The sequence below is a fragment of the Equus caballus genome, chromosome 5, assembly GCF_041296265.1.
Source record: "Equus caballus isolate H_3958 breed thoroughbred chromosome 5, TB-T2T, whole genome shotgun sequence".
Lineage (NCBI taxonomy): Eukaryota > Metazoa > Chordata > Mammalia > Perissodactyla > Equidae > Equus > Equus caballus.
The window spans coordinates 5,702,478-5,726,979 of NC_091688.1; the positions used below are offsets into that span (position 1 = coordinate 5,702,478).

At 36.3% G+C, this 24,502-nt stretch overlaps 1 protein-coding gene across 3 annotated transcripts in view; it reads right to left on the reverse strand.

Annotated features, from left to right (window-relative positions):
• Nucleotides 1-24,502, reverse strand: part of NME7 (NME/NM23 family member 7) — a 245,293-nt gene that overhangs the window by 112,499 nt on the left and 108,292 nt on the right. For all 3 annotated transcript variants that reach the window (XM_070266293.1, XM_070266294.1, NM_001301143.1), the window contains exons 8-9: nucleotides 6,491-6,555; nucleotides 3,425-3,493 (exon numbers count right to left, since the gene is read on the reverse strand). In XM_070266293.1, the coding sequence (XP_070122394.1) occupies nucleotides 3,425-3,493; nucleotides 6,491-6,555 (134 nt within the window). The remainder of the gene's footprint in view (nucleotides 1-3,424; nucleotides 3,494-6,490; nucleotides 6,556-24,502) is intronic.

Genomic DNA, 24,502 nt, shown 5'->3' on the forward strand with positions numbered 1-24,502 from the left:
CTGATTTTCTGTACTGCCTACACATAAATGTCAAGAGGCAAGTTCTCAGTAGGGGTAGAAGACCTGAACACATTATCCAAAAAGAGAGGGTTGAGTTTTGTCTCCTTTCTTTCGTTTGTCTCTCTTTCTCTCTCTTTTTCAGTGTTAATAACAAATACCATTAAAAATAGAAACGTAAAGGGCTGCACAAAATGAAAAGAAAAAACATGTTGAAAAAAGGGCTCCATCAAAAGCGTAACATACTCCTTAAAAAAAGGACTCATCAGTTCATTCTCAAGTCACCTAGGTTTTTAATTAAGTAAAAAATTATCAAAAAAAAGAATCTGTTTCCTCCACAGCCCCTGAGTACTCTCCTCAGGCAGCTGCACTGGAACCATTTGATTTAATGTCTATCCTCACCAGAACACAAGCTCCATGAACGCAGGTAGTGCGCTTTTTTGTTGTTCATCTCTACATCCCTGTATCCAACACATTGCCTGGCACATAGTCGGTACTCAATGTATGTGTGGTAAATAACTGGACCATGATTACACTATGAGACAGAAATTATTACCTTTTCATGATTGCAAATGCTGAGGCAGCAAATATACGTGTAAATGATCAAGATGGAATCTACTACAGAGAATTATATCAGATATAATAATAATAGTAATACTAACAATAGCTAATATTTGTGGAGTACTCTCAATATGTGAGACTGCTTTACATTATCTCATTTGAAGAAAATGAAATGCTGCATACCACTATGCAGCATTCCATTCTATAAAATCGAAATAATGCTACTACTTCTCATTTTATAGATGGGTAAACTAAGGCTCAAAGAAGGTAAATAACTTGTCTATGGTCACAAAACTGGTGGATTTGGGATTTAAACCAAGCATCTCACTCCACAAGCAAAAAAAAGGAAAGGTCTACAGTTTGAAGCAAGTAATGTGGGAAACCCTAGAACCAGAGTTGAGTTACCAAACAATGTCTGTACAACAATGTCAGTGACACTGTACTAGTTCACACTCTATATGCTACATTTAAGAGGATCATTTCACACCCTTACACAAACATATCTTTAAATTTAGCATAATAAAATGGATGGAACCATTAATATGATCTTATAGCTTATCATCTACTTTAGAAATAAAAATCTGAAGACAAGGTGGGTAAAGTCTTGTACCAAAAGTCAGAGTAAGAATCATGTTTTTGTCCCATTAGACTATATTGCCTCTTACGATTATTTTTACAGGCCCTACTTCATAGTTGGATAAACCTCCTACAATTAAGTGGTATGCAGCATTTAAAAATTTACCTCTTCTTTGAACTTAAACTCAAGTCCTGGATATTAACTATCATGAGGAAGAAGAGGCCCATCAGGAAACACAATCACAACAGCAAGTGACCCTCAGGATTTGCTGACATTAAAGAATGATTTAATGATTTTGCTACTGTCATTCAAGATTTCTTAGGGGAAATGACACATCTATGCAGTGATTTTTATCCTTGCCTCCAGAATCCCAAGATCCAAAAATCAGAAGAGTAAAGGAGTATTACACAAAAAGAAATCACATGTATGGTATTTTTAAAGCACAAAATAGGAGACTTATTAAAAGTTAGAGATGAGGTTTTTTTTCAAAAAGTTGCTTTCCAAAGGGAAATATGGCCTAACTCAGATATACACACAAAACACTAGTGCCCTCAACTACTATTTGTTATCAAATTCAATACTACATGATAGTGTATGAACATATGACTAAACATCAAGGCTGCTGTGGGATATGTCTCCATGAGTTTATCTTACATACAAAAAAATTATAATATAACGTGAATTAATGAAAGTGGCTGCTTTTAACCATATTTTTTTTAAATCAAATTGAATAAAAGAAAATGTATAAAAGAAAGATTTAAGAAATGGAAAAATGTTGTGACTGGTTGAATAACTGATGTTAAGAAAAGTACACATTTTAAAATCTTCTTCCATTTAAGAAAAGAAAAGGCATAACTTTAAAGTGAAGAAGCTGGTAAGATTAAAGTTCGATAAGCTATAACAAAAGGAAAAACACTCTGGTTCCCCTTAAGAAGGGTGGAACACTACCAGCATGCCAAATGCAAAATAGAGTATTTCACTACTGGTGAGCTAAATAAGATGTAGAGCTAAATAAAATGAAGGCTCAGGCCAGTTCCTGGACCAATATGTCACTGACTAATTGCTGGAGGAACTCAAGGGTGGGTTTGGAAGTATTTAACTGTTTTCCAAATTTCCTTTCTCCTTTTGTTATCTTAAGGAGATGCAATCACCAACCACCCAGACAGACCAAGCCTCAGCATGAGAGCTACACCTATGACCTTTGCCTTATTTTTAATGCTAAGATCTCTCCAGGAGGAGCTTAGGCCTTATTACCATAACCTGCAGTATATGTGGAAGCATCTTTTCCAGCTGAGCCTGTGCAAGCAAATACCCATCTCTCCCTTTTGAAGATTCATTCCCCATCTGAAATAAAAGGTCCCTGCTCCCCTTTGTTCAGGGAAAGCCGTGACTTTGGAAATGATTCTGTGTGGTCTCCTATTTGCTGCAAATATACTTGACTTTGTGAGACAACTACTTCTGGTGGAGAGTCTGAGTTAACTTGCCAGGAGGTGAACACACAGTGGCTTCGGTAACAAGTGCGTTTTTCTTTTTTTAAGGTAGATTGGAAGGAAAGGGCACCGAGACGTGAGGAGAGGGGACTCCAGTCTCATTGTCAGGAATAGGGAACTTTATGCAAAAAGAAAAGCCAAAACTCTCTATAAAACAACATGGGTGATGAGGCAGGCCACCAGCATAAATGTATCTAAGATACCTTGATAAAGATGGCAAGGAAACTGACTTTGATTAAATATCTACTATGTGTTATTTTAAGGAACAAGATTTGGCTCGTTTGAATGCAGTCATTTGTTTTCGAGAACGTATTTCATTGCCCTCTGAACAAATCCCTTTAAGTCTTATTTCTTCAGGCTCAGCCACATTTTCAGATGAATCTATCTGCACTTGTGTCATTGAAGTAGCTATGAAGTACTGCTATGGAGTTATAGGATAATGTTAAGAACGATTTGCTTTATCCTCTGAAAGTATTTTGGACAGTCTTCCACTCTGTGAATATTGTAAACTTCATATATAACATCAACATGTGTCAATATGTCAGCAAGCCTTTTTTTTCTTTTTCGCATTCCTGTATATTTTGTTTCATAAATTAAACAATTTCATATTTTTAAAACTCATCCACTGGCTCTCAGGGATAAGAATGCCTCAATCACTGGGTATGATAAGCTGGCAACTGGAACAATCACAAATACTTTAAGGAATACTTTCATGATTATAAATTATACTGAGATCTCTAAGATATGAGAGCACAAATTGTTTTCAGTACCAATGCTTTACTTTTAATCTGATACTTACGTTATACTCAGATACTACTCCTTTATAAACTTCATAAAACTCTTCAACATTAACCCGATCCATGTTGAACTATATTTAAAAAATAATAAGAAGCAGCCAATCAACAAAAGAGAACAAAATGAGCCACACTTAGTACTCAAAATTTATGATTTCTTGGGTATATTTTCTTTACTTTAAAATGTAAACCTTGCATAAATTAAACACTCTGAAGAAAAAATGTTATTAAAGATCAGCTCATCAATAATAAAAATGTGTAACATTTATTGAGTACTTAAGGTGTCAAGCATTGTTCTAGGTCCTGTACATGCATCATCTCACTGCACCCCCACAACAACCCTACGACAGAAGCAGTATCAGTAGTGTTAATAGCCCCAGTTTACAGATGAGGCTAAGACTCTACCTCTCTCTGAATAAAACCTCATTCTTGATACAAAAAAAAGACATACACAGTGTAATGCTGTTTACTGATAGATCAGTGTCACAACAAAGAAATATTACTAAATAAAAGTACTTCAGATTCGTATTTCAGATTTGTAAAAGGTGCTGAAAATAATACCCTTCTCCTCACAGGCATTCAGAAAAATCCTTAGTTAGTCTGGTTCATAATAAAGCACTTATACAAGTCATCTGGAATTCCTACTACTCTTCAAAAAGAATTGTAAGACTATGCTCACAAGATAAGCCCATAAAGATTCATCCTTATCCAGACTGGATTCAAACTTAGTTAGAAATAAAGTTTCATTAAGTTCTAGAGTCTCAAGAACTAAAACCTTAATTTTTTAAAAAATAGCCTCAGAATTTCCAATCTATTTTCCCCCTTACTTTCCTTCTTTATTGTTGCCAGGATTGAAGATCCCTGAGGAATTTATGCCTACTCAGACAATAATTCAAACTAGGAGGATTTATTTTCATAGGCAACATAACTATCACAGAGAGGGAATTTTGTTTGATTTCAGTTTTATCCTGTTGACAAATAAAAATGGCAAGTAATAGGATATATTGGAGTACATGAGGAAGCCATTTGGTGTAAACCTAATTCGACCTGACCTTGTCTTTCCAAAAGGGCCTGACCAAGGCCTTTGAGCATGCATTGTATATCTGCTTTAGAGATTCCCCATGGCAAGAACAAAGGCCCTTGACATAAAGGTGTAACTTCCCTCCCCCTCCCAACGTTGGCATTTCTTTAAGGATTAAGCATCTTTCCTTAGGCTAGAAACTGATTGCTGCTGCCTCACCTGTGACCACCCAGCTCAAGACAATAGACTTGCCTCCTGCTACGCCTGCCCACCGAGAGAGCAGACCCACTACCTGCTGTGTCCATCAAGTGCTGTGCTGACAGGGCAATCTTGTGACTATCGTGGGACATTTCAATCATATGTGAAATGTCCCGTGTGGGGGTATATAACCACTCTGTATACCTCACTTCCTTGGTGCCCTTTCTTCCTTCGGGAAGAAAGGCCCCGGGCCATGGTCCTCAGATTTCAGCTCAGAATAAACTCACCCAAATTTTCATTTATAGATTGGTTATGGATTATTTTTGTCGACACTGTAAATTGCATTATTTACTTGTTATAATACAATGTGTATTATTAATACAACAAAATAATAACAGAACATATAATTTATTAAGTACTTAGCAATTTGCCCTGGAAATTCTATACAAGGCATTGTGTAGGGTTATCGCACTTCATCCACAAAATAATTCATTGAGGCAAATAATAATGTTCTCATTCCCTAGCTGAGAAAACTAAAGATAAGAATGCTTAAAATTTGGCCAAGGTCACAGACCTAGAAAGTAGCTGACCCATGATTCAGAAACAAAGCTTTCTGACTCTAAAAATCAATGTCTGCAATTGCCACTAAACTACCATGCCTCAACCAGAGGTTCGATTAATTCTTTTTTTATTATTCTTGTTTTTACTGAGCACCTATTATGGCCAATCACTAGGTTGTAGGCCTAGAGTTAGATGTTTAAATGTTTAAATCTAAAATTTCCACAATGAATATTATTTAAGTAGGCTTACTTTCTACAATCCTGTGAATACGTCACCAAACTAACACTTTGAGAACGTTTGGCTAACAATTTCTTTATAGTCCTAGGTAACATTCTTCAAATATCAACTTCCTCATCAATCTCCAAGTTGCGCCTGATGACTTTGCAAACTAGTTCATATTTCTGACCTTTTTTGACTTACGGGCAGTCCCACCAATCAGGGACACAAAACAGGCAGAACCCCAATTAGTGCCCTGACCTCTGATTTCAGATGATCCTAAGACTTCACAAAAATCAAAAGCAGTTCCTTTTCAGAAAAAAGAGCACATAAATTTCACTGGTAAGAAAGTTCTCGGCTTCAAAATCAATTTTTCCCTATCATAACAGCATAAAGTTGCTGGTTTTCAAACATTGTAATTTTACCCAATTCTCATCAAATGCACTGGTGAGTACAGCACAAAGGTATGAGCCCTGCAGAAAAGGACACTGTTTCTTCAAAGGAATGTTTCCCGGAAACGTGTCCACAGGGCAGTTGCGAATGATGGTAGGCTCCGGACACCCAGTGGTGTGACTGCCAACAGAGGGACGGAAACATGCTAACCCCAAAGAAGGTCCTAAGGGAATGTCCAGAAGGCTGCAAAGGGCCCTGGGCAGGGACAACATCTGAACTGATTCGCTTCCTCCATTCTCTTGTTAGTCACGAATCCAGACAACAGAAAACTCATTATAACTACTCACCTTAATTCTATTTTGTGTTTGTAAGAACTAAATACATTATTTTGGTCTGAATTTATTTTGCAGCTAAAGTTCCAGGAATTGTATAAACCTACCTTATAAGCTTAAATTAGGTGTACCATTTGAATATTAGTTCTCTCCGTGAAAGATGACATGGGTAAAATCATTTGAAAAACATTTTTTATTATAAGGTTATCAAGCTCAGTAAATATATCTTTGCATTTTGAATGTGTTGAGTTCTAGAGTGCACACAGAAAATTCAATGTAAAACATTTTAAAGCATACTTCAAAAAAAACACAATTCCTCAATAAGTTATGACTCATCGCAAACTACTTACCATCTGCATAGCTGAGATTTCAAAACCTGCATCTCGGATAGCCATCAGGATCTTCCCCAGCAGTCCTGAAAATACAGAACAAGTGGGTGCAAAAATACAAAATTTCTAAGGCATTTTAGTTTCTTAGAAATGCAAATTTTCTACATCAAAGTACTTTGCTTACACTCTATACGAAGAAACCCCACATTTCTGCAGGGAAACTAAATCCCTAATACTGAGCATTGCATGTATTTACTTAGTAAGAGCTTCAGGAATATCAACAACAATCCTGAAGATTAAAAACTTTTAAGGGAAATTTTTCCTTTAAGGCCCCTGAGTCTAGTGATACAGAGCACATAAAAGTCAAACAAAACAATGTCAAAAAACAATTAAATGCCAAAGTACCAGATACAGAAGGAGTTCAAAGGAGGAGTTCAAAGCAGGAGAAAGATCAGATTAAAATTGAAGAGGTGGCCAGAAGTTTCAAGGGAAAATGAGAGCATGAACTGGTGGTCTTCAGAGGTTTTAGATAGATGGGATTATATAGGGACAGAGATAGAAAGGAAGACAAGCACAGATCTGGGAAAATGTGAGCATGTACACATTGACTTAGTGTTAAAAAAAAAAACCACAAAAGCTGAAAAAGAAAAGAGATTTAATCCGAATTGATGATGGCCTTGGGTGTCAACATGAGGAATTAGGTCTTTTTCCCACAGATCAGTGACTTTTATAGTGGGGTCTGTAGACTCTGGGTGTCTGAGTCTGATTTTGAGATTCCGTTAGTTTGGCACAAAATCTTCTAAGTTTCTTTTTTTCAAGTGAACTAAAATTCTCTGTCTCCCCCCCACCCCAATATTCTAGATCATCTGGATGCTTACTTTGTAACCCCAAGTCACCAAGTAGTATCAGTGCCTGAATATGCATTTTTATTTACTCTCTTACTGCAGTCAAGTAGTACTATTTTAATTCCAGCAGGCTGAGGGATGGAAAAAGAAGAGGAGGACAGACCTATTTCTCAAATGATACATTTGTACCAAGTGAAGGCCAAATGATATCATAGTATACTATAGAGACAAAGGCTTCTCAGAAGTTTGAAGAATAGAGCAGGCCCATGCTGAACTCAGAGCAGTCTGTACAACATTCATGTTGAGCTTGGTAATTTAGTTTTGCAAATATCCTTTGCCACATTAATTTGTTAACTTAAATTTTATCCATTTTATAGTTTTGTTTGTAATGAATTCGTAAATTGTCTTAGTTATACAGTTGTATGTGCAAAAGAGCATGTTTAGTTTTATCTTTGGACATATTTAAGTTGCATTATAATTAAAATAATTTATGTCAACACTGGGATTCCATCAGAATATTTTTACTCCAAAAGGAAACACTGTCAAAAGAAATGGAGAGTCACTGAAAACGTTGAACAGGAGAGTACAGGACAAAAGTAATGTTTTAGGAAGATGACTAATGTAATAATGATGGGCAAGCTGGTCTGAAGAAAGGAACAAGGCATAGTAAGAAGAGCAAAGGCTTTGTGGAATCAGCTAGCATCCCAACTGGACTTGGACGGCGGCAGACAAAGAGAGAAGTAACGAATTTACTACATTTCCAAACAAGAAGTAACAGGACGAAACTGGACACCGAGTGTGAAGATGAAAGAACAAAGGTTGTGTCTCTGTTGACTGGAAGAACGATAGCACCTTTAAGAAAAAAAACACCAAATTAAGGAAAACGGCATTGAATTATTTTGCACATAGAAACAGAATTTTAGAGCAGATCACTGATCAGCATTTGAGGAGACAGCATATCCAATGACTGAAAAAAATCATCAAAGAATGAATGAACAAACTCCTTACACAAAATTAGTGATATGGGATTGCACTCCAATAGCTAGAGAGATGTAATGAGGGGTACAGAGAGGTTAGAGCTGAAATGATGAGAATGGATGACTGCTTGTTTAACAAAAAGAAGGGCCAAAGCAAAAAAGAGCTGACAGGAGTGAGTTTTGAGAAAATATCTGAAGTTTGGAGATTGAAGAATGAAAATTAATAAAGAAAGATATGTAAAAGGAGATGTGCAAGAGAATAAAGAATAAAAATACTACAGTAGTTTCACAATATCAAATGCAGAAGGAAATTTTTAGAATATAGGGATAGTCAAGAACTAAAGGAGATCAAAGACCCTGGGACCAGAGATAAAGCCTTTGGCTTAAGCAACATGGTCTGCTGATATTAAAGACATTTGAGAAAGTTTTGTCAACAGAGTGTTAGGAAAGAGAAATTAGATAGTCTCCTAGAAATCTGTAACAAAGACTCAGATGACATTGGATATGGGACTGTTAACCAAAATTCCACATCTTTTATCGACAGGAAAAATATAGCCAGGAGTTAGGAAGGAAAAAAGTAAATTAACAATTATTGGGTGCTGAGCTCTTTCATATGAAATTATCCATTTAATCCTTAAGGAAATACTTTCAAACTGGGGCTACTATCCCACTGTAAAGATATGAATATATCAAGGTTTAAGGACGATAAATAACTTGCCTAAAATCACAAAGTTATTGGGTCTCTAAATCTCACTGTCTTTCTACAAGTTTTAATAAGAAAAAGGGATGCATTTGTGGAAATCTGATACATAAAATTCACTAGACATTATCTGTAAGGCAAGGACCATGTTCATCTTAGTAGTCATTGTACCTCCAGTGCCTGGCATAGTGTCTGGTATGTAGCAGGTGTTCAATAAATAGTTTGCTAAATTATAAAATTAATAAAAGGAATAACCAAAGAAACATATAATCATAGCTCTGCTTAATGCAAGTCTAAGGAATTCTAAGGTTCTTCAGAGCACAATTTGAAAACACTGGCAAACTGTAAAGAGGTAATTAAAGTTAGAGAAAGGAAAAAGACTTACTAAAAAATATTGGCTTAATGATTTGAGAAAAAAATTTCATACTTAATTCATGTCATATGCAAACTAATCCAAAATTAATTTAAAGCAAATGTAAAAAAATAAAGGCAGTTGAGTAGAAAAACACATAAGTGACTATTTTCCTCTCATGATAAAAGTAGCCTTTTCAAATATAAGCAGCAAAAAAAAAAAGAGAGCTCTGTTTCTGCTATGGCTGAGTAGCTCCTTTTGGAACAACCTTCTCACAGATAACTACAAACTCTAGAAAAAACATAAAAACACAATTACCTGGAAGCACTGAGTGGGTTCCCTGTTTTTACGGTGTTTAGCCTGGGGGAAAACCAGTCTGCAAGGAAACTCTGATTGAAAATCCACATAATTAGAAAGCTTAAAGAACTAAAAGATAAGAGTTTTGGAACCACAGCCACTGGAAAGTGAGTACATAGATACTCCCATAAAAAACAAGAGCCAAAGAAGGAAGCCTGAATTCTGTGTATAAGCTTTGCTCAAATCTTGGGAAAACTGAAGCATTCATGTATGCAGCAGACTCCAAGAAGGGCAGCTAAGATTAAAAGAAACGAACTGAGCTTTGAGTTACCGCCTCCTAAAGTAGAAACAGAGATTACCTGATCAATTTAGCAAGTTTACTGCTAAATCCTGCTTGCATTTAAACTATCAATATACGTTAGAATAAGATGACAAATTCCAGAATTTCTACACTATATCATTCACAATGTTCAGGATTCTATCCAAAAGTATTTGATACATGAGGAAACAGAAAAACACGACCTACTGACATGACAAAAGGGAATCAATGAAAAGCTTACCCTGGATGACACAGATGTTAGAATTAAGAAAGAAAGATTTAAAAATTACTTTCATAAATGCTTAATGAATGAAAAATATGCTCAAAATAAATGAAATGATAGTAAATCTCAAAAAAGAAATAAAAACTGTAAAAAAGAATAAAATGGAAGTAATAAAACCAAAAACTACATCTGAACTACAAAATTCACAGTAGAGACTTAGCAGAATAGGCATAAGAGTAGAGAGAGTCAGTGAATCCAAAGAGAGATCAACAGAAATTATCCAACTTCAAGAAAGAAGAGAAAATACTTGAAAAACAATGAATAGTAGCAGAGTGAAACAACACCAAAAGGTCTAACATACATGTAATTGGAGTCTAAAGTAAGACAGAAAATATGTAGAGATAATGGCTGAATTTTTTTCTAAATTTTGGTGAAAGTCATAAATTTAGATTCAAAAGGCCAACAAATCTCCACCAGGATTCCTTTTTTTTTTTCCTAAAGAAAACAACTGGGCTGTTTATATAATCCAGCTGCTGAACATCAAAAATAAAGTGACCATCTCAAAAGCAACCAGAGAAAGATGACACATTGTACATAGGAAATAACAATTTCAATGACTACTGACTTTTCATAAGAAAAATGGACGCCAATGGACAGCTGAACATTTTTAATGTACTAAAAGAAAAATAAAAACAGTCAACTTGAAATTCTCTGTCCAGCACAAAATCCTTCAGGAATGACAGTAAAATAAAGACATTTTGAAATAAAAGAAAACTAAAGGAATTTGTTGTCAGCAAACCCATACTTCAAGAAACGTTAAAGGAAGTTATTTAAGCTGAAGGGAAATGAAACAAGATGGAATTAAGATCTTCAGGAAGAAATGACAAGCATAGTTAAAGGTAAATACGTGGGTAAATACAACAGACTATTTTTTCCTCTTAATTTCTTTAAAATACATATACTCAGTTAAAGCAAAAATTGTATTGTATTGTAATTGTATTACAACTAAATTGTACTGTAAATTCTAAAATGTATGTACATGTAATATATATATCAGAAATCTAGCATAAACCTGGTTAGAGAGAGTAAATGGACTGACACAATTAAACAATTTCCACATTTTATGTGAAGTGGTACAACATCAAGTCTAAAAGAAAGATTGTGAAAATTAAGTCTGTGTATTTTAATCCTTTGAACAGTGATTATCAAAGAATAGTCCTCAAACAAGCAGCATCATCACCTGGGAACTTGTCAGAAACGCAAATTCTCAGGACCAACACTAGACCCACTGAATCAGAAACGTAGCGGATGGAGACCAAAAAGCACTGTTTTAACAGACCCTCCATGTGATTCTGTTACACACTAAAGTTTGAGAATCATAGTCCTTGAGTAACCACTAAAAAGAATAAAAGAAAAGATATATACCTAAAAGGCCAATGAATAAGTTAAAATGGGATTCTTAGAAATATCTAATTAATCCAACAGAAGGAAGAAAAGGAAAGGAACAAAAGAAGGGAGAAGAATAGAAAATAAATAGTAAAAAAGTAAACCTAAAAAAATCTATTAATAATTACATTAAATGTCAGTGGACTAAAAATTCCGATTTAAAGGCAGAAATTTTAGATTAATTAATAAAACAGGATCCAATTATATACTATCTACAGGAAACCAATTTTAAATATAAAGACACAGGTATGTTGAAAATAGATAGATGGAAAAAGATGTACCATGCAAACAATAAGTATAAGAAAGCTGGAGTAGTTATATTAATTTTATATTAAGTAGAATTTATGACAAAGAGAATTACCAGAGATAAATGTCCCAAGAGGCATTGGGAGATGGTACTTTAGACAGAGAGCTGGAGGAAAATGAGTGTTCATAGCAAAAAGAGCACTGACCAAAGGTACAGAAATGTAAAATAGCAAGGTTCCTTTGGTCGAGGGGACATGAAACATAAGAGAATGTAGGAGAGTTGGCAGAAGCCATATGACGGAAGTTTTGGACCACATACAGAGGTTTGGATTTTATTCTAAGGCCAGAAGTTCTCATAACTTTTTGGTGTCATGGACCCCTTAACTCTTAGAAATTACTGAAAACTGTAAAAAGCTTTTATTTATACAAGTATACCTATCAATGTTATATTAGAAAACAAATTTTAAAATATTTATTAATTCAAATACAACGAATTCTTTACATGTTAACATAAACACCATTTTTGTGAGAAAAATAACTATATTTTCCAAAAAACAAATTAGTGAGAAGAGTGGCTTTGTTTTATATTTTTAAAAATCTCTTTAATGTCTAACTTCATGGAAAGCAGCCGCACTCTCACATCTGCTTCAACCTTCAATCTGCTGCTGTGTGTTGTTTTGGTTAAAGTACAGTGGAGTATTTTAATAACTTTTAATATAAGTATATAGTCTTTAGTTGACAAATGGTAGTTTCTTAAAAGCACATTGCAATACATAATTTCCAACTTCTTACCAATGAACTTTGTTTTTACCTTGTTACGTTCAAATCCATTGGTCTATCTTGTACTTTGAACGAATCTTTTGCCCATGCACGATTTCGTAACATCACACATTGATCATTTGGAAAACATCAGTTCACGGAGTTACGCAGATCTGCCAAATGCTGACTCATCTCATTACACCACACCAAAAAGACCGCATTTGTCAATGCCACTACCAACTCCACCAGAACAGTCTGTCAGTACTGGGAAGCTGTCAAGCGCAAGGTGGTGAACACAGCTTGCTAAGATTCTAATTGTTATTTGTAATTTTATCTTTTGGATTTTTATCTCTGGCAACAACTATTGTCAGATGTCATTTCTTTGAAATGACAAGCTTACTTAATTTGAAAAAAAATAAATGCCTGCCAAATACCCAAGTCTGAATAAACATAGTTTATCTGTCAGTCATTCTTTCAAGTAAAATGGTATTCCATGAAAAAGGCATCTAGCTGAGCTTACAATTCAAGCAATTGTACCCGTGCCTTCCCTAAAGGCAGCCTTCTATTTCAGCACGGAGTAAAAGTGCTTTGTGTATACTTCGCATTTCTTCACAGAGAAGATTAAAAAGGCCTATACTTGAGGGTCAAAAATTTATAAAATTAGTGATTTTTACTGCTTCTTGTGAAGTGAAAGTGGCTTTTTTTTTTTTTCTGCAAGCCTATGATGGTTAAAAATACATTAACTACTAGTAGAGTTTGCTGCCACTATCTGGATTTGTGCTAAGGCACCAGCAGTGTTCCCTACCATAGTTTGTGCACCATCAATGCAAATGTTAACACATTTTAAAAGGCAAATAAACTCTTAGCATTATTATGAGAATAGATTTGATCTGAAGGATATCTAAAAGGTCTTACTATAACCAAGGAAATTCTTTTACATGATTACATAAGAATCCTGATCTAAATATCAAAGTAGTATCAAGCCCTATGCATTATAATCTTTATCTATTATAAAATCTGTAATTGCATTTAACTATGCCCTGTGGAACATATCAATTGAACAGAATAATTCTATTCAAAGAAACACCAAAAAAAGTTATAATCCAAGGAACATTGCCATTCTGCCAAGAACAGTCAGACACGAGTCAAGGATATTGCTTTTTTATATTCAGTTGGTTATGTGTGGAGGGAGCATAGAAGGCATTTAAGAAACCTGTTCTGTGTTTAACAGCTTGAAACAACAAACTGTCAATAATCATATGTCCTTTACTTTGTTCCAGATAGAAAATGTTCATGTGACTGAACAAATGACAATAACTATGTAAATGAAGTAGCAAACAAATAAAAAGTAAAATTGCATGCCACGCAGAGTTCAAGTGGGTCACATAAAGAGGACAGCTTGCTTTATTTGGCTGATGTTTGCATAGCTGATTTGCTTTTATAATGGTTTGCTTATAGCTCCATGAACACTACCTCTTATATGTTTGAATGTCAAATCACCTCTCCATCTCCTCCCAGTGCCTCGATTTATATCCTTATACTTTTCACTTGGATTGTTCAAAGCCTCTTTATAAGTGGCCACTCTGGATCTAATCAACAATATCAGACACCTATTGCTTTGTCCTTATAAAAGCTCTTGCTTCTTCTAGGATCAGGAGCACCGTATCCTCTATCAGGAAAATTCATCCCACAAGCCACTTGATTGAAAGGGGAGCTGCGATCCTCTATGTGACCCTATAATCATGGCTTCAGTGAGTGGTCAAGTGGGCACGAGACCTAAACAGGGTCAATCTTAGCACTCTGCTTCCTAGGCCATTCACCTAGGATGGGCCTATAATTGGCATAAGCCAATCAGAGTCCTTCCCTGGGAATTTTTTAGCTAGAATCAGGAAAAAAAAGCACTCTTTTCACTGTTTATAAGTATATGTGCCCTGCACTGCTGGCAACCTCCCCCTCTCCCAAAGTGCTGGGAAAAGCTTACCTAAAACCAGACAGCTGACAGTCAAGAGAAGCAAATATGAAAGACAGAGAGAACAGAGATACTGACCGAGTCTCCATCCAGAGTCCTCCTTAAGCCCAGCTCGACCCCTGTCCTCCTTGCAGCAGTGTGATTGAATGAGACAGTATTAGGGAATTCAAGTTGGGTTTCTATCAGTTGCATAAATAGCGTCCTCATGAAGCCACCTCATTCATAGAGGAGGCAACGTACTGCAGCCTGGGAAGACAGGTTGTAGTAGGAGGGGTAGAAAAAGAACAAATAGTAATTTTGAAAGCTGCTGTATTCTGAGTGTGCTGATTCTGATAGAAGAAGAATTAAGAGAGGGTATCAAAAATCCTATGCATGCCAAATGACCAAAAAGTAGGATTAGAAGAAGATCCCTGTGTCTATAAAGTTCATAAAATGCTTATGGCTGGAGAGGATAAAAGAAGTAACTGACAATAAAATACTCAGGTACATTAAAGTTCAAACAGTATTTTTAGCAATAGTAGACTTAACCATTTAAATGAAAACATGCTTGCACCAAATAAGGGAAACAAAACTGCAAGATAATTGAACAAAACGGGCAGTTTAACACTAACTGGTGTCCACAATATAAACGGAATAGTAAAGGTTTTCACACAATTCAATTCACATAACACAACATGTCCTGTACCACTTGGGGAAAACAAACTGGCCTTGGGCTTATAGGATGCAGGATGGACGCACAGGTGCATGATAAGGTATCCTAGGTCATCAAAGCAGGTATAATGGGTACAGGTTTAATGAGGAGATGGTATAATGTTCAAGAGTCATTCAGGAATGGAAGCGGCAACATTCTGAAGGTGTCGGGGATCGGGACAGGCTTCTGAGAGTTACTGCGAAAATTCAGCTTGAACCTCAAGTGGAATCAAAGTTCAGATTTTTTTCAGTTTTAAATTAATACATAAATTGAAGTAGAGTATGTATTTTAAGAATCCCTTGTTTCTCCCTCTAACCTGGTACCTGGTCAGGGTAAACAAATCAGTGTTAACACATCTGCCTTGATTCATCATCTCCGCAAGGTTGAGAGGCAGCCCTTATGAATTGAATTAGGATTACATTGCTTATAACAGCCTAGAGTTGAAAATCAGTTGTTCTCTCGCCCCTTACAGCTGCCAAGGAGGAGTAAACCCTCCCACAGCGAAGGCATAGAGAGAGGAAGACTATCAACAAATTAGTACACATGACATATTTGGCCGGTGGCTAAGTGTATCAATTTGCTCTCCAGGCCACAGATGTAAGTGCTAGCAAATTATCCACTTTGAAGAGACTTCTCCTTGGTCTAATTCAACTTAACGTCTCTATAGCATCAGTTTCTTTCCTCTTTTGTAAAAGGGGGTAGTTCCTACCTCACAGGGTTCTTATGAGATTAAATGTGTCTTATATGTAAAATTCATAGCACAGCCAATGGCACACAATAGCACTATTAGGTAATGTTAGCAGTCACAGAGTAGGACCAGACCCAATACAGTCAGAGGCGAGTTAGGATGAATTCAGCTGACTGCACAGCTTTGCTTACAGAATTAACAGGAATTTAACTTTTAGCAGCACTATTAAAATGCAAGCGTTTTATATTTCCCATTTCACAAGAAAACATTGTGCTGCCAAGGTATCTCAAGGAGGCTGATGCTAGTGCCCAGGTCACACCTAATGAGATGGCTGCAGCGAGTGACGAGAATCAGACAACCAGGGTCACAGCAATACTCAGTTGCAGGCACAACAGGGCCTGACAGACCCACTGGTTCTCAGAAGGAAAGCCACTGTTGTCTAAGCCAGCAGTGCCTGGCAAATACAGAGACACATGCAAGTGGGAATCAGAGCAAGAAAAGAGGGAAAAAAGGGGGTCTCACATGGCACTTGACAAAGTTAGGCCTAAGTCTCTCTCCCACTGGGGACTCCTGGAAATATTTGAGGTGAACTTTGTAGAGAGCTGGAGTCCAGTACTAGCAGACGGGTGCGTGTGTCAGTGAAACAATTTCTACTGGCTCATACAGAATACTTAAAACTTTAAGAAGAATTTGAAACAGAAAGTTTGCCTATGAAAATACCTACAAGGGGAAAACTAGCAAGATCACACGTTACATACTGTTTTTGTTTTTGGTGAGGAAGATTGGCCCTGCGCTAACATCTGTGCCAATCTTCCTCAATTTTGTATGTGCGATGCCACCACAGTTTGGGTTGATAAGTGGTATGTAGGTCCACGCCTAGGATCTGAACTTCTGAACCCAAGGCCACCGAAGTGGAGCACACGAACTTAACCACTATGCCACTGGGCTGGTTCTGATTAAGTCAATTTTTTTATATCAATTATTTTTTTTATTGAGTTCATAATAGTTTACATCAATGTGAGATTTCAGTTGTACATTAATTTCTTGACTGTCACCACATAAGTGCTCCCCTTCACACCCTGTGCCCACCTCCCATCCCCCTCCCCCTGGTAACCACTGAACTGTTTATATTCCACATATGAGTGAATTCATCTGGTGTTTGTCTTTCTCAGTCTGGCTTATTTTGCTCAGCATAATTCCCTCTAGGTCCTTCCATGTTAATGCAAATGGGATGAATTTGTCTTTTTTCTGGCTGAGTAGTATTCCATTGAATATATACACCATATATTCTTTATCCAATCATCAGTTGATGGGCACTTGGATTGTTTCCATGTCTTGGCTATTGTGAATAATGCTGCAAGGAACATAGGGGTGCATATGTTATTTTGGATTGTTGATTTCAAATTGTTTTGGTAAATACCCAGTAGTGGGATACCTGGGTCATATGGTTGTTCTTTTTTTTAGTTTTTTGAGGAATCTCCACACTGTTTTCCATAGTGGCTGTACCAGGTTGCATCCCCACCAGCAGTGTATGAGGGTTCCTTTCCCTCTACACCCTCTCCAACATGTTATTTTTAGTCTGAGTGATTATAGCCATTTTAACAAGCAAAAGGTGGTATCTTAGTGTACTTTTGATTTGCATTTACCTGATGATTAGTGATGTTGAACATCTTTTCATGTGTTTATTGCCCATCTGTATATCTTCTTTAGAAAAATGTCTGTTCATATCCTCTGTCCACTTTTTGATGGGGCTGTTTGTTTTTTATTGTTCAGTTATGTTAATTCCTTATATATTATGGAGATTAACCCCTTGTCAGACATATGATTTGCAAATATTTTCTCAAAATTGGTGGGTTGTCTCTTTGTTTTGATTTTAGTTTATCTGACCTTGCAGAAGCTCTTTAGTCTGATGAATTCCCACTTGTTTATTTTTTCCTTTCTTTCCCTGTCTGAGAGGACATGGTATTCAAAATGATCCTTTTTAGTTCAATGTCAAAAAGTGTATACCAATATTATCTGCTAGGAGTTTTATAGTGTCAGGACATATCTTCAAGGCTTTGATCCATTTTGAGCTTATTTTTATGTATGGCATGAGGTAGTGGTCTACCTTCATTCTTTTGCTTGTGGCTGTCCAGTTTTCCCAAGACTATTTATTGAAGAGACTATCTTTTCCCCATTGTATGTTCTTGGTACCTTTGTTGAAGATTAGCTGTCCATAGATGTGTGATTTTATTCCTGGGCTTTCATTTCTGTTCCATTGATCTGTGTACCTGTTTTTGTACCAGTACCATGTCGTTTTCACTATGGCTTTGTAGTACATTTTGAAGACAGGGATTGTGATACACCCAGCTTTGTTCTTTTCTCTCAGGATTGCCTTAGCAATTCGGGGTCTTTGATTGCCACCTGTGAATTTTAGTCATTGGGATTCTGATAGGAATTGCATGGATTGCATTGAATCTGTAGATTGCTTTGGGTAGTATGGACAGTTTAACTATGTTTATTCTTCCAATCCATGAGCAAGGAATCTCTTTCCATCTCTTTATGTCATTATCAATTTCTCTCAGTAATGTCTTACAGTTTTCATTGTATAAGTCCTTCACCTCCTTGGTTAAATTTATTCCTAGGTACTTTATTCTTTTAGTTGCGATTGCAAATGAAATTGTATTCTTAAGTTCTCCTTTCTGTAAGTTTGTTATTGAAGTATAGAAAAGCAATTGATTTTTGTAAGTTAATTCTGTATCCTGCAACTTTACTGTAGTTAATTATTTCTGAGTTTTCTGATGGATTTTTGGGGGTTTTCTATATATAAGATCATGTTGTCTGCAAATAGCGAGAGTTTCACTTCTTCACTCCCTATTTGGATTCCTTTTATTCCTTTGTGTAGCCTAATTGCTCTGGCCAAAACCTACAGTACCATGTTGAATAAGGGTGGTGATAATGGGCATCCTTGTCTTGTTCCTGTTCTCAGGGGGATGGTGTTGAGCATTTTCCCATTGAGTATGATGTTGGCTGTGGGTTACTCATATATGGCCTTTATTGTGTTGAGGTAATTTCCTTCCATTCCCATTTTGTTAAGAGTTCTTATCATAAATGGCTGTTGGGTCTTGTCAAATGAATTCTGTGCATCTATTGAGATGAGGACGTGGTTTTATTCCTCAATTTGTTGATGTGGTGGATCACGTTGATTGATTTGCAGATGTTGAACCATCCTTGTGTCCCTGGTATGAATCCCACTTGATCGCAATGTATGATCCTTTTGATGTATTGTTGAATTTGGGTTGCCAAAATTTTGTTGAGGACTTTTGCATCTATGTTCATCAGCTATATTGGCCAGTAGTTTTCCTTTTTATGCTGTCCTTGTCAGGCTTTGATATCAGAGTGATGTTGGCCTTGTAGAATGAGTTAGGAAGTGTTCCATCTCCCCTAATTTTTGGGAATAGCTTGAGAAGGATAGGTATTAAATCCTCTCTGAAAGTTTGGTAGAATTCCCCAGGAAAGTGATCTCGTCCTGGGGTTTTATTCTTTGGGGTGCTTTTGATTGCTGTTTCAATCTCTTTCCTTGTGGTTGGTCTATTCAGATTGTCTGTTTCTTCTTGACTCAGCTTTGGGAGGTTGTAAGAGTCTAAGAATTTATCCATTTCCTCTAGATTATCCATTTTGTTGGCATATAGTTTTTCATGGTATTCTCTTATAATCCGTTGTATTTCTGTGGAGTCTGTTGTTGTTTCTCCTCTTTCATCTCTGATTTTGTTTATTTGAGCTTTCTCTCTTTTTTCTTTGTAAGTCTGTTTGGGAGTTTGTCAATTTTCTTTGTCTTCTCAAAGAACCAGCTCTTTGTTTCATTGATCCTTTCTACTGCCTTTTTTGTTTCAATAGCATTTATTTCTGCTCTGCTTTTTATTATTTCTCTCCTTTTGCTGAATTTGGGTTTTGTTTGTTGTTTTTCTAATTCAGTTAGGTGTAATTTGAGATTGCTTATTTGAGATTTTTCTTGTTTTTTAAGGTGTACCTCTACTGTGATGAATTTCCCTCATAATACGGCTTTTGCTGCATTGTATATGAGTTAGTACGGTATGTTATCATTTTCATTTGTCTCCAGATATTTTTTGATTTCTCCATTAATTTCTTCAATGATCCATTGCTTATTCAGTAGCATGTATTTTAGTCTCCACATCTTTGTCCCTTTCTCAGCTTTTTTCTTGTAACTAATTTCTAGCTTTACACCATTATGATTGGAAAAGATTCTTGCTATTATTTCAATTTTTTAAATTTATAGAGGCATGCCTTGTTTCTGAACACATGGTCTTTCCTTGAGAATGTTCCATGTGTACTCGAGAAGAATGTGTATTCTGCTGTTTTTGGATGGAGTGTTCTACATATATCTATTAAGTCCAACTGCTTTAGCTTTTTGTCTAATTACACTGTTTCCTTGTTGATTTTCTGTCTGGATGCTCTATCCACTGATGTGAGTGGGGTGTTCAGATTCCCTAATATTATTGTGTCATTATTAATATCTTCTTTTAGGTTTGTTAATAGTTGCTTTATGAACTTTGGTGCTCCTGTGTTGCATACATAGATATTGATAAGTGTTATTTCTTCTTGATGGAGTGTCCCTTTGATCATTATATACTGCCCCTCTTTGTCTCTCTTTACCTGCCTTATCTTGAAGTCTACTTTTTCTGATATAAGTATTAAAATATTTACTTTCTTTGTTTTCCATTAGCTTGGAGCATCATCTTCCACCCCTTCAGTCTGAGCCTGTGTTTGTCATTGGAGCTGAGGTGTGTTTCCTGGAGGCAGCAAATTGTTAGATCTTGTTCTTTAATCCCTCTTGCCACTCTGTCTTTTTATTGGATAATTCAATCCATTTACATTTAGTGTGATTATTGATGTACAAGGGCTTAATGTTGTCATTATATCACTCATTTTCTGGTTTTGCTGCTGTTCCTTTGTTTCTCGTCCTGTGTGTTTTGGTCTACCCATCGAATTACATAGTTTTTTATGATGTGTTTCTTTGTTTTTTCCTTATTTATTTTTTGTGTCTCTGTTCTGCTTTTTAGGTAGTGGCTACCCTGAAGTTTGTATGCAGAATCTCGTGTACAAGATAGTCCATTTTCTGATGGCCTGTTATTTCCTTAGTCTAAACCAATTCAGTCACTTTCCTCCTCCCCTCCTAAGTTGTTTTTCTCCTGTCTTATTCAAACTTGTGTTGTGAATTTGTGGTTAAATTGACAAGATTGTCTTTGTTTGTGGTGTTTTCCTTCCCTTTAGCCTAACGCTATAGTTGAATATTTGCTATCCTATTCTGATTCTTTCTATCCATTTATCTCCTTACTCTGTGTTTTGTGACCCCTTTCTCCCTTTTTTTCTTTTTTCAGATATGAGGGCCTTCTTGAGGATTTCTTGTGTGGGGTGGGGCTCATGGCTATGAAGTCCCTTAGCTTTTGTTTGTCTGGGAAAGATTTAATGTCTCCCTCATATCTGAAGGATATTTTTGCTGGATAGAGTATTCTTGGCTGAAGATTCTTGTCTTTTAAAGTTTTGAATATGTCATTCCATTCTCTCCTAGCTTGTAAGGTTACTGCAGAGAAATCTGCTAAAAGCTTGATAGGGGTTCCTTTGCAGGTTATTTTCTTCTGCCTGCTGCCCTGAGTATTCTTTCTTTGTCAATCATTTCTGCCAGTTTTACTACTATATGCCTTGCAGTAGGTCTTTTTACATTGACAAATCTAGGAGATATGGAAGCTTCTTCCACACAGATTTCCCTCTCTTGCCCTAGATTTGGGAAGTTCTCTCCTATTATTTCTTTGAACACACTTTCTCCTCCATTCTCCTTCTCTTCACCTTCTTGAATACCTATAATTCTTATGTTGCATTTCCTCATTGAGTTGGATATTTCTCAGAGACTTTCTTCATTTCTTTTTAGTCTTACTTCTCTCTCCTCCTGTTGGGAGTATTTCATTATGTCTATCGTCAATTATGCTAATTCACTCCTCTATGCTGTCCACTTGAGCGTTCAGGGAATTCATATTTTGTTTATCTCTTCCATTGTGTCTTTTATGTCTAATATTTCTGATTGAGTCTTCTCATAGTTTCAATCTCTTTTTTGAAGTAGCTCCTAAACTCGTTGAATTGTTTTTCTATATTCTTTTACCTCATTCAGTTTTTTGATGATGGGTATTTTGAATTCATTGTCATTTAGCTTACATATCCTGTGTCCTCAGCACTGAGTTCTGGGTGCTTGTCATTTTCTCTCTGGTCTGGAGATTTGATATAGTGCCCAATGTTAGAAGGTTGGGTCTTTCTCATTCTGATATTATGTGATGGTAGTTCTAGTCTATCACTACTGCATGGGGGTTGAGAGCCGCTTGTTCTGAGGTCTCAGGCTTCAGCCAAGATGGTGTGTGGCAGGTTGGGGGAGGGGCGCTTTCTCCAGTGTGCAGTCCAGGATTTCTTGATCAGCTCTCGATTTCTGGTCTTCTGGGGTCTTGGCTTGATGAGGTCACCCCCCTGCAAAAGCTTTCACCCCATTAGAGGGCTTCCCTCTAGGCTACAAGGGCCCTAGGGAGTCCTGGGTGATCCCAGAAACAAGCATGCCCTTCCCTACTCTTTCCCTCATGGAGCCTACTGTGGCAGCAACCACAGTCTTTACCGGAGGGAGCAAAGATCTCTCTTACCTCGTTCCAGCTCTTCCAAGGGGGCCTCCAGCCTCTCCACCCTCCGTCGTGTGGCTGCATGCCTCTCCGAGGTTTTTGTGTTGTTAGGATATCTTCTGTTGGAGTATGGTTGCCCCTTTTTGTTGTATGTTGGAGGGGAGAGAGTTCTGGGCAAGTTCACTCCACCATGATGCTAATGTCACTCCCCAAGTCAATTTTTAAAATAAACAAATCAAAATCACAAAACAAGATGGCAAAGGTAGGATCAATCAGTTTATAAACCCCCATCTAAAGACAGTCTCTGTTTGGGGTAAATGCTAAAGCCCAACTATGCTCTATTTACATGACATAGAATGTAAAATGAATTTAATGTGAAAATTTAAAGGACAATGATGTAGCAAGCAAAACCAAAATACTCAAAGGAGTAGAATATTAACAATGGACAAAATGAAAATTGGGGAAAAAAACATCATTGGATAAAAAAGGCAAAACTAGAATATCACAAGTTTATATACATAATACATGACATAACATATTTGTAAAGAAAAAGAATATTAGAAGTAAAGAAGAAATAAACAAATACCATTCTCAAGCTCCTAGACTCAATAAAAATATTAATAAAATATAGGAGATTTTTACAAAAATTAAGCATATTCTAAACAGACCATCAACATAACTCTAATAAATAGAAATTATTTGACCAAAATATAATAAAATGAGAAAATTTCCATAAAAGTTAACAACAACAAAATTCAAAATCTTGGAAATTTACAAATACTCTCCTAAAATCCAGTGACATGGCCATACAAGGAACATTAGGAAATATAGTCTCTGACAGGGCAGTCACTTATCAGAAGCAAGTCTACACTGTGGAAGGATAGCAGAAATTCTGAGAGACCCGCTAGTCTTCTCTCTCCAATGTGTTGTATCCGCAAGTCTTATTACTGCATGTAATCCTCACAACAGCCCTATGAGGGGGGTCCTATTATAAACTTCATTTTATAGATGTTTACCATCTATACTCAAGAGTTAAACAACATGCCCTAATAGCTAGTAAGAGATAGAACTAAAATTTAAACCCAGTTTGGCTTGCCCCCAGAATCTGAGATTACATTATATTACAATAAAACAGTCAAAAATATGTAATTGGCTTATACATAACACTCAATTAAATACTTCATGTATATTGAAGGAATTTAGAACATGCTACCCCAAAATAAACTGCTCTGGAATATTGACTATTTTGAGCTAAAGGCACTTGAAAAACAGCAAATACAAGAAAAACATTCTGACCTTCCTTCTTTTTCTTAAAAACAAGAGATGAAATTCCCAAATGAAAGATGTCTTCCCTATACCAGAAGAAAGCAGATTCTTAATATTAGGGATAAGAAGTTGAGACAGAGAAAATTCTATACAAACTGACCTTGTTAAAATAATTCTCATCTTCCTTTAGCCTCCCCATATAGTTTAGTCACTTTTCCACAACTGGCACAATTGTCTCTCTTTGTTCAACCTAATATAAAAACAAATAGGCCTTCTCCATTTATCTGGGTATTCATTTCTTCTGAAGCCTCCTGTGTCATGTAAAACTTGTATTATATAAATTTGTATGCTTTTCATCTGTTGATCTGTCTTACGTCAATTTAATTCTCAGGCCCAGCCAAAAAAGCTCAGAGGTTAAAGCGAAAAGTTTGCCTCCCCTACAATATGCAAAAATATACATTATTTATATGTGTTCAACTTATCTTTTTTGATCTTCTGGACAGAAACTCTAAAATTGTTAACAGAGAAGAACATAGAATATAAATGTAGTAAATTTTGAATTGTTCAGAAGATCATCACCCAATTTATTGATTATTCAGAGT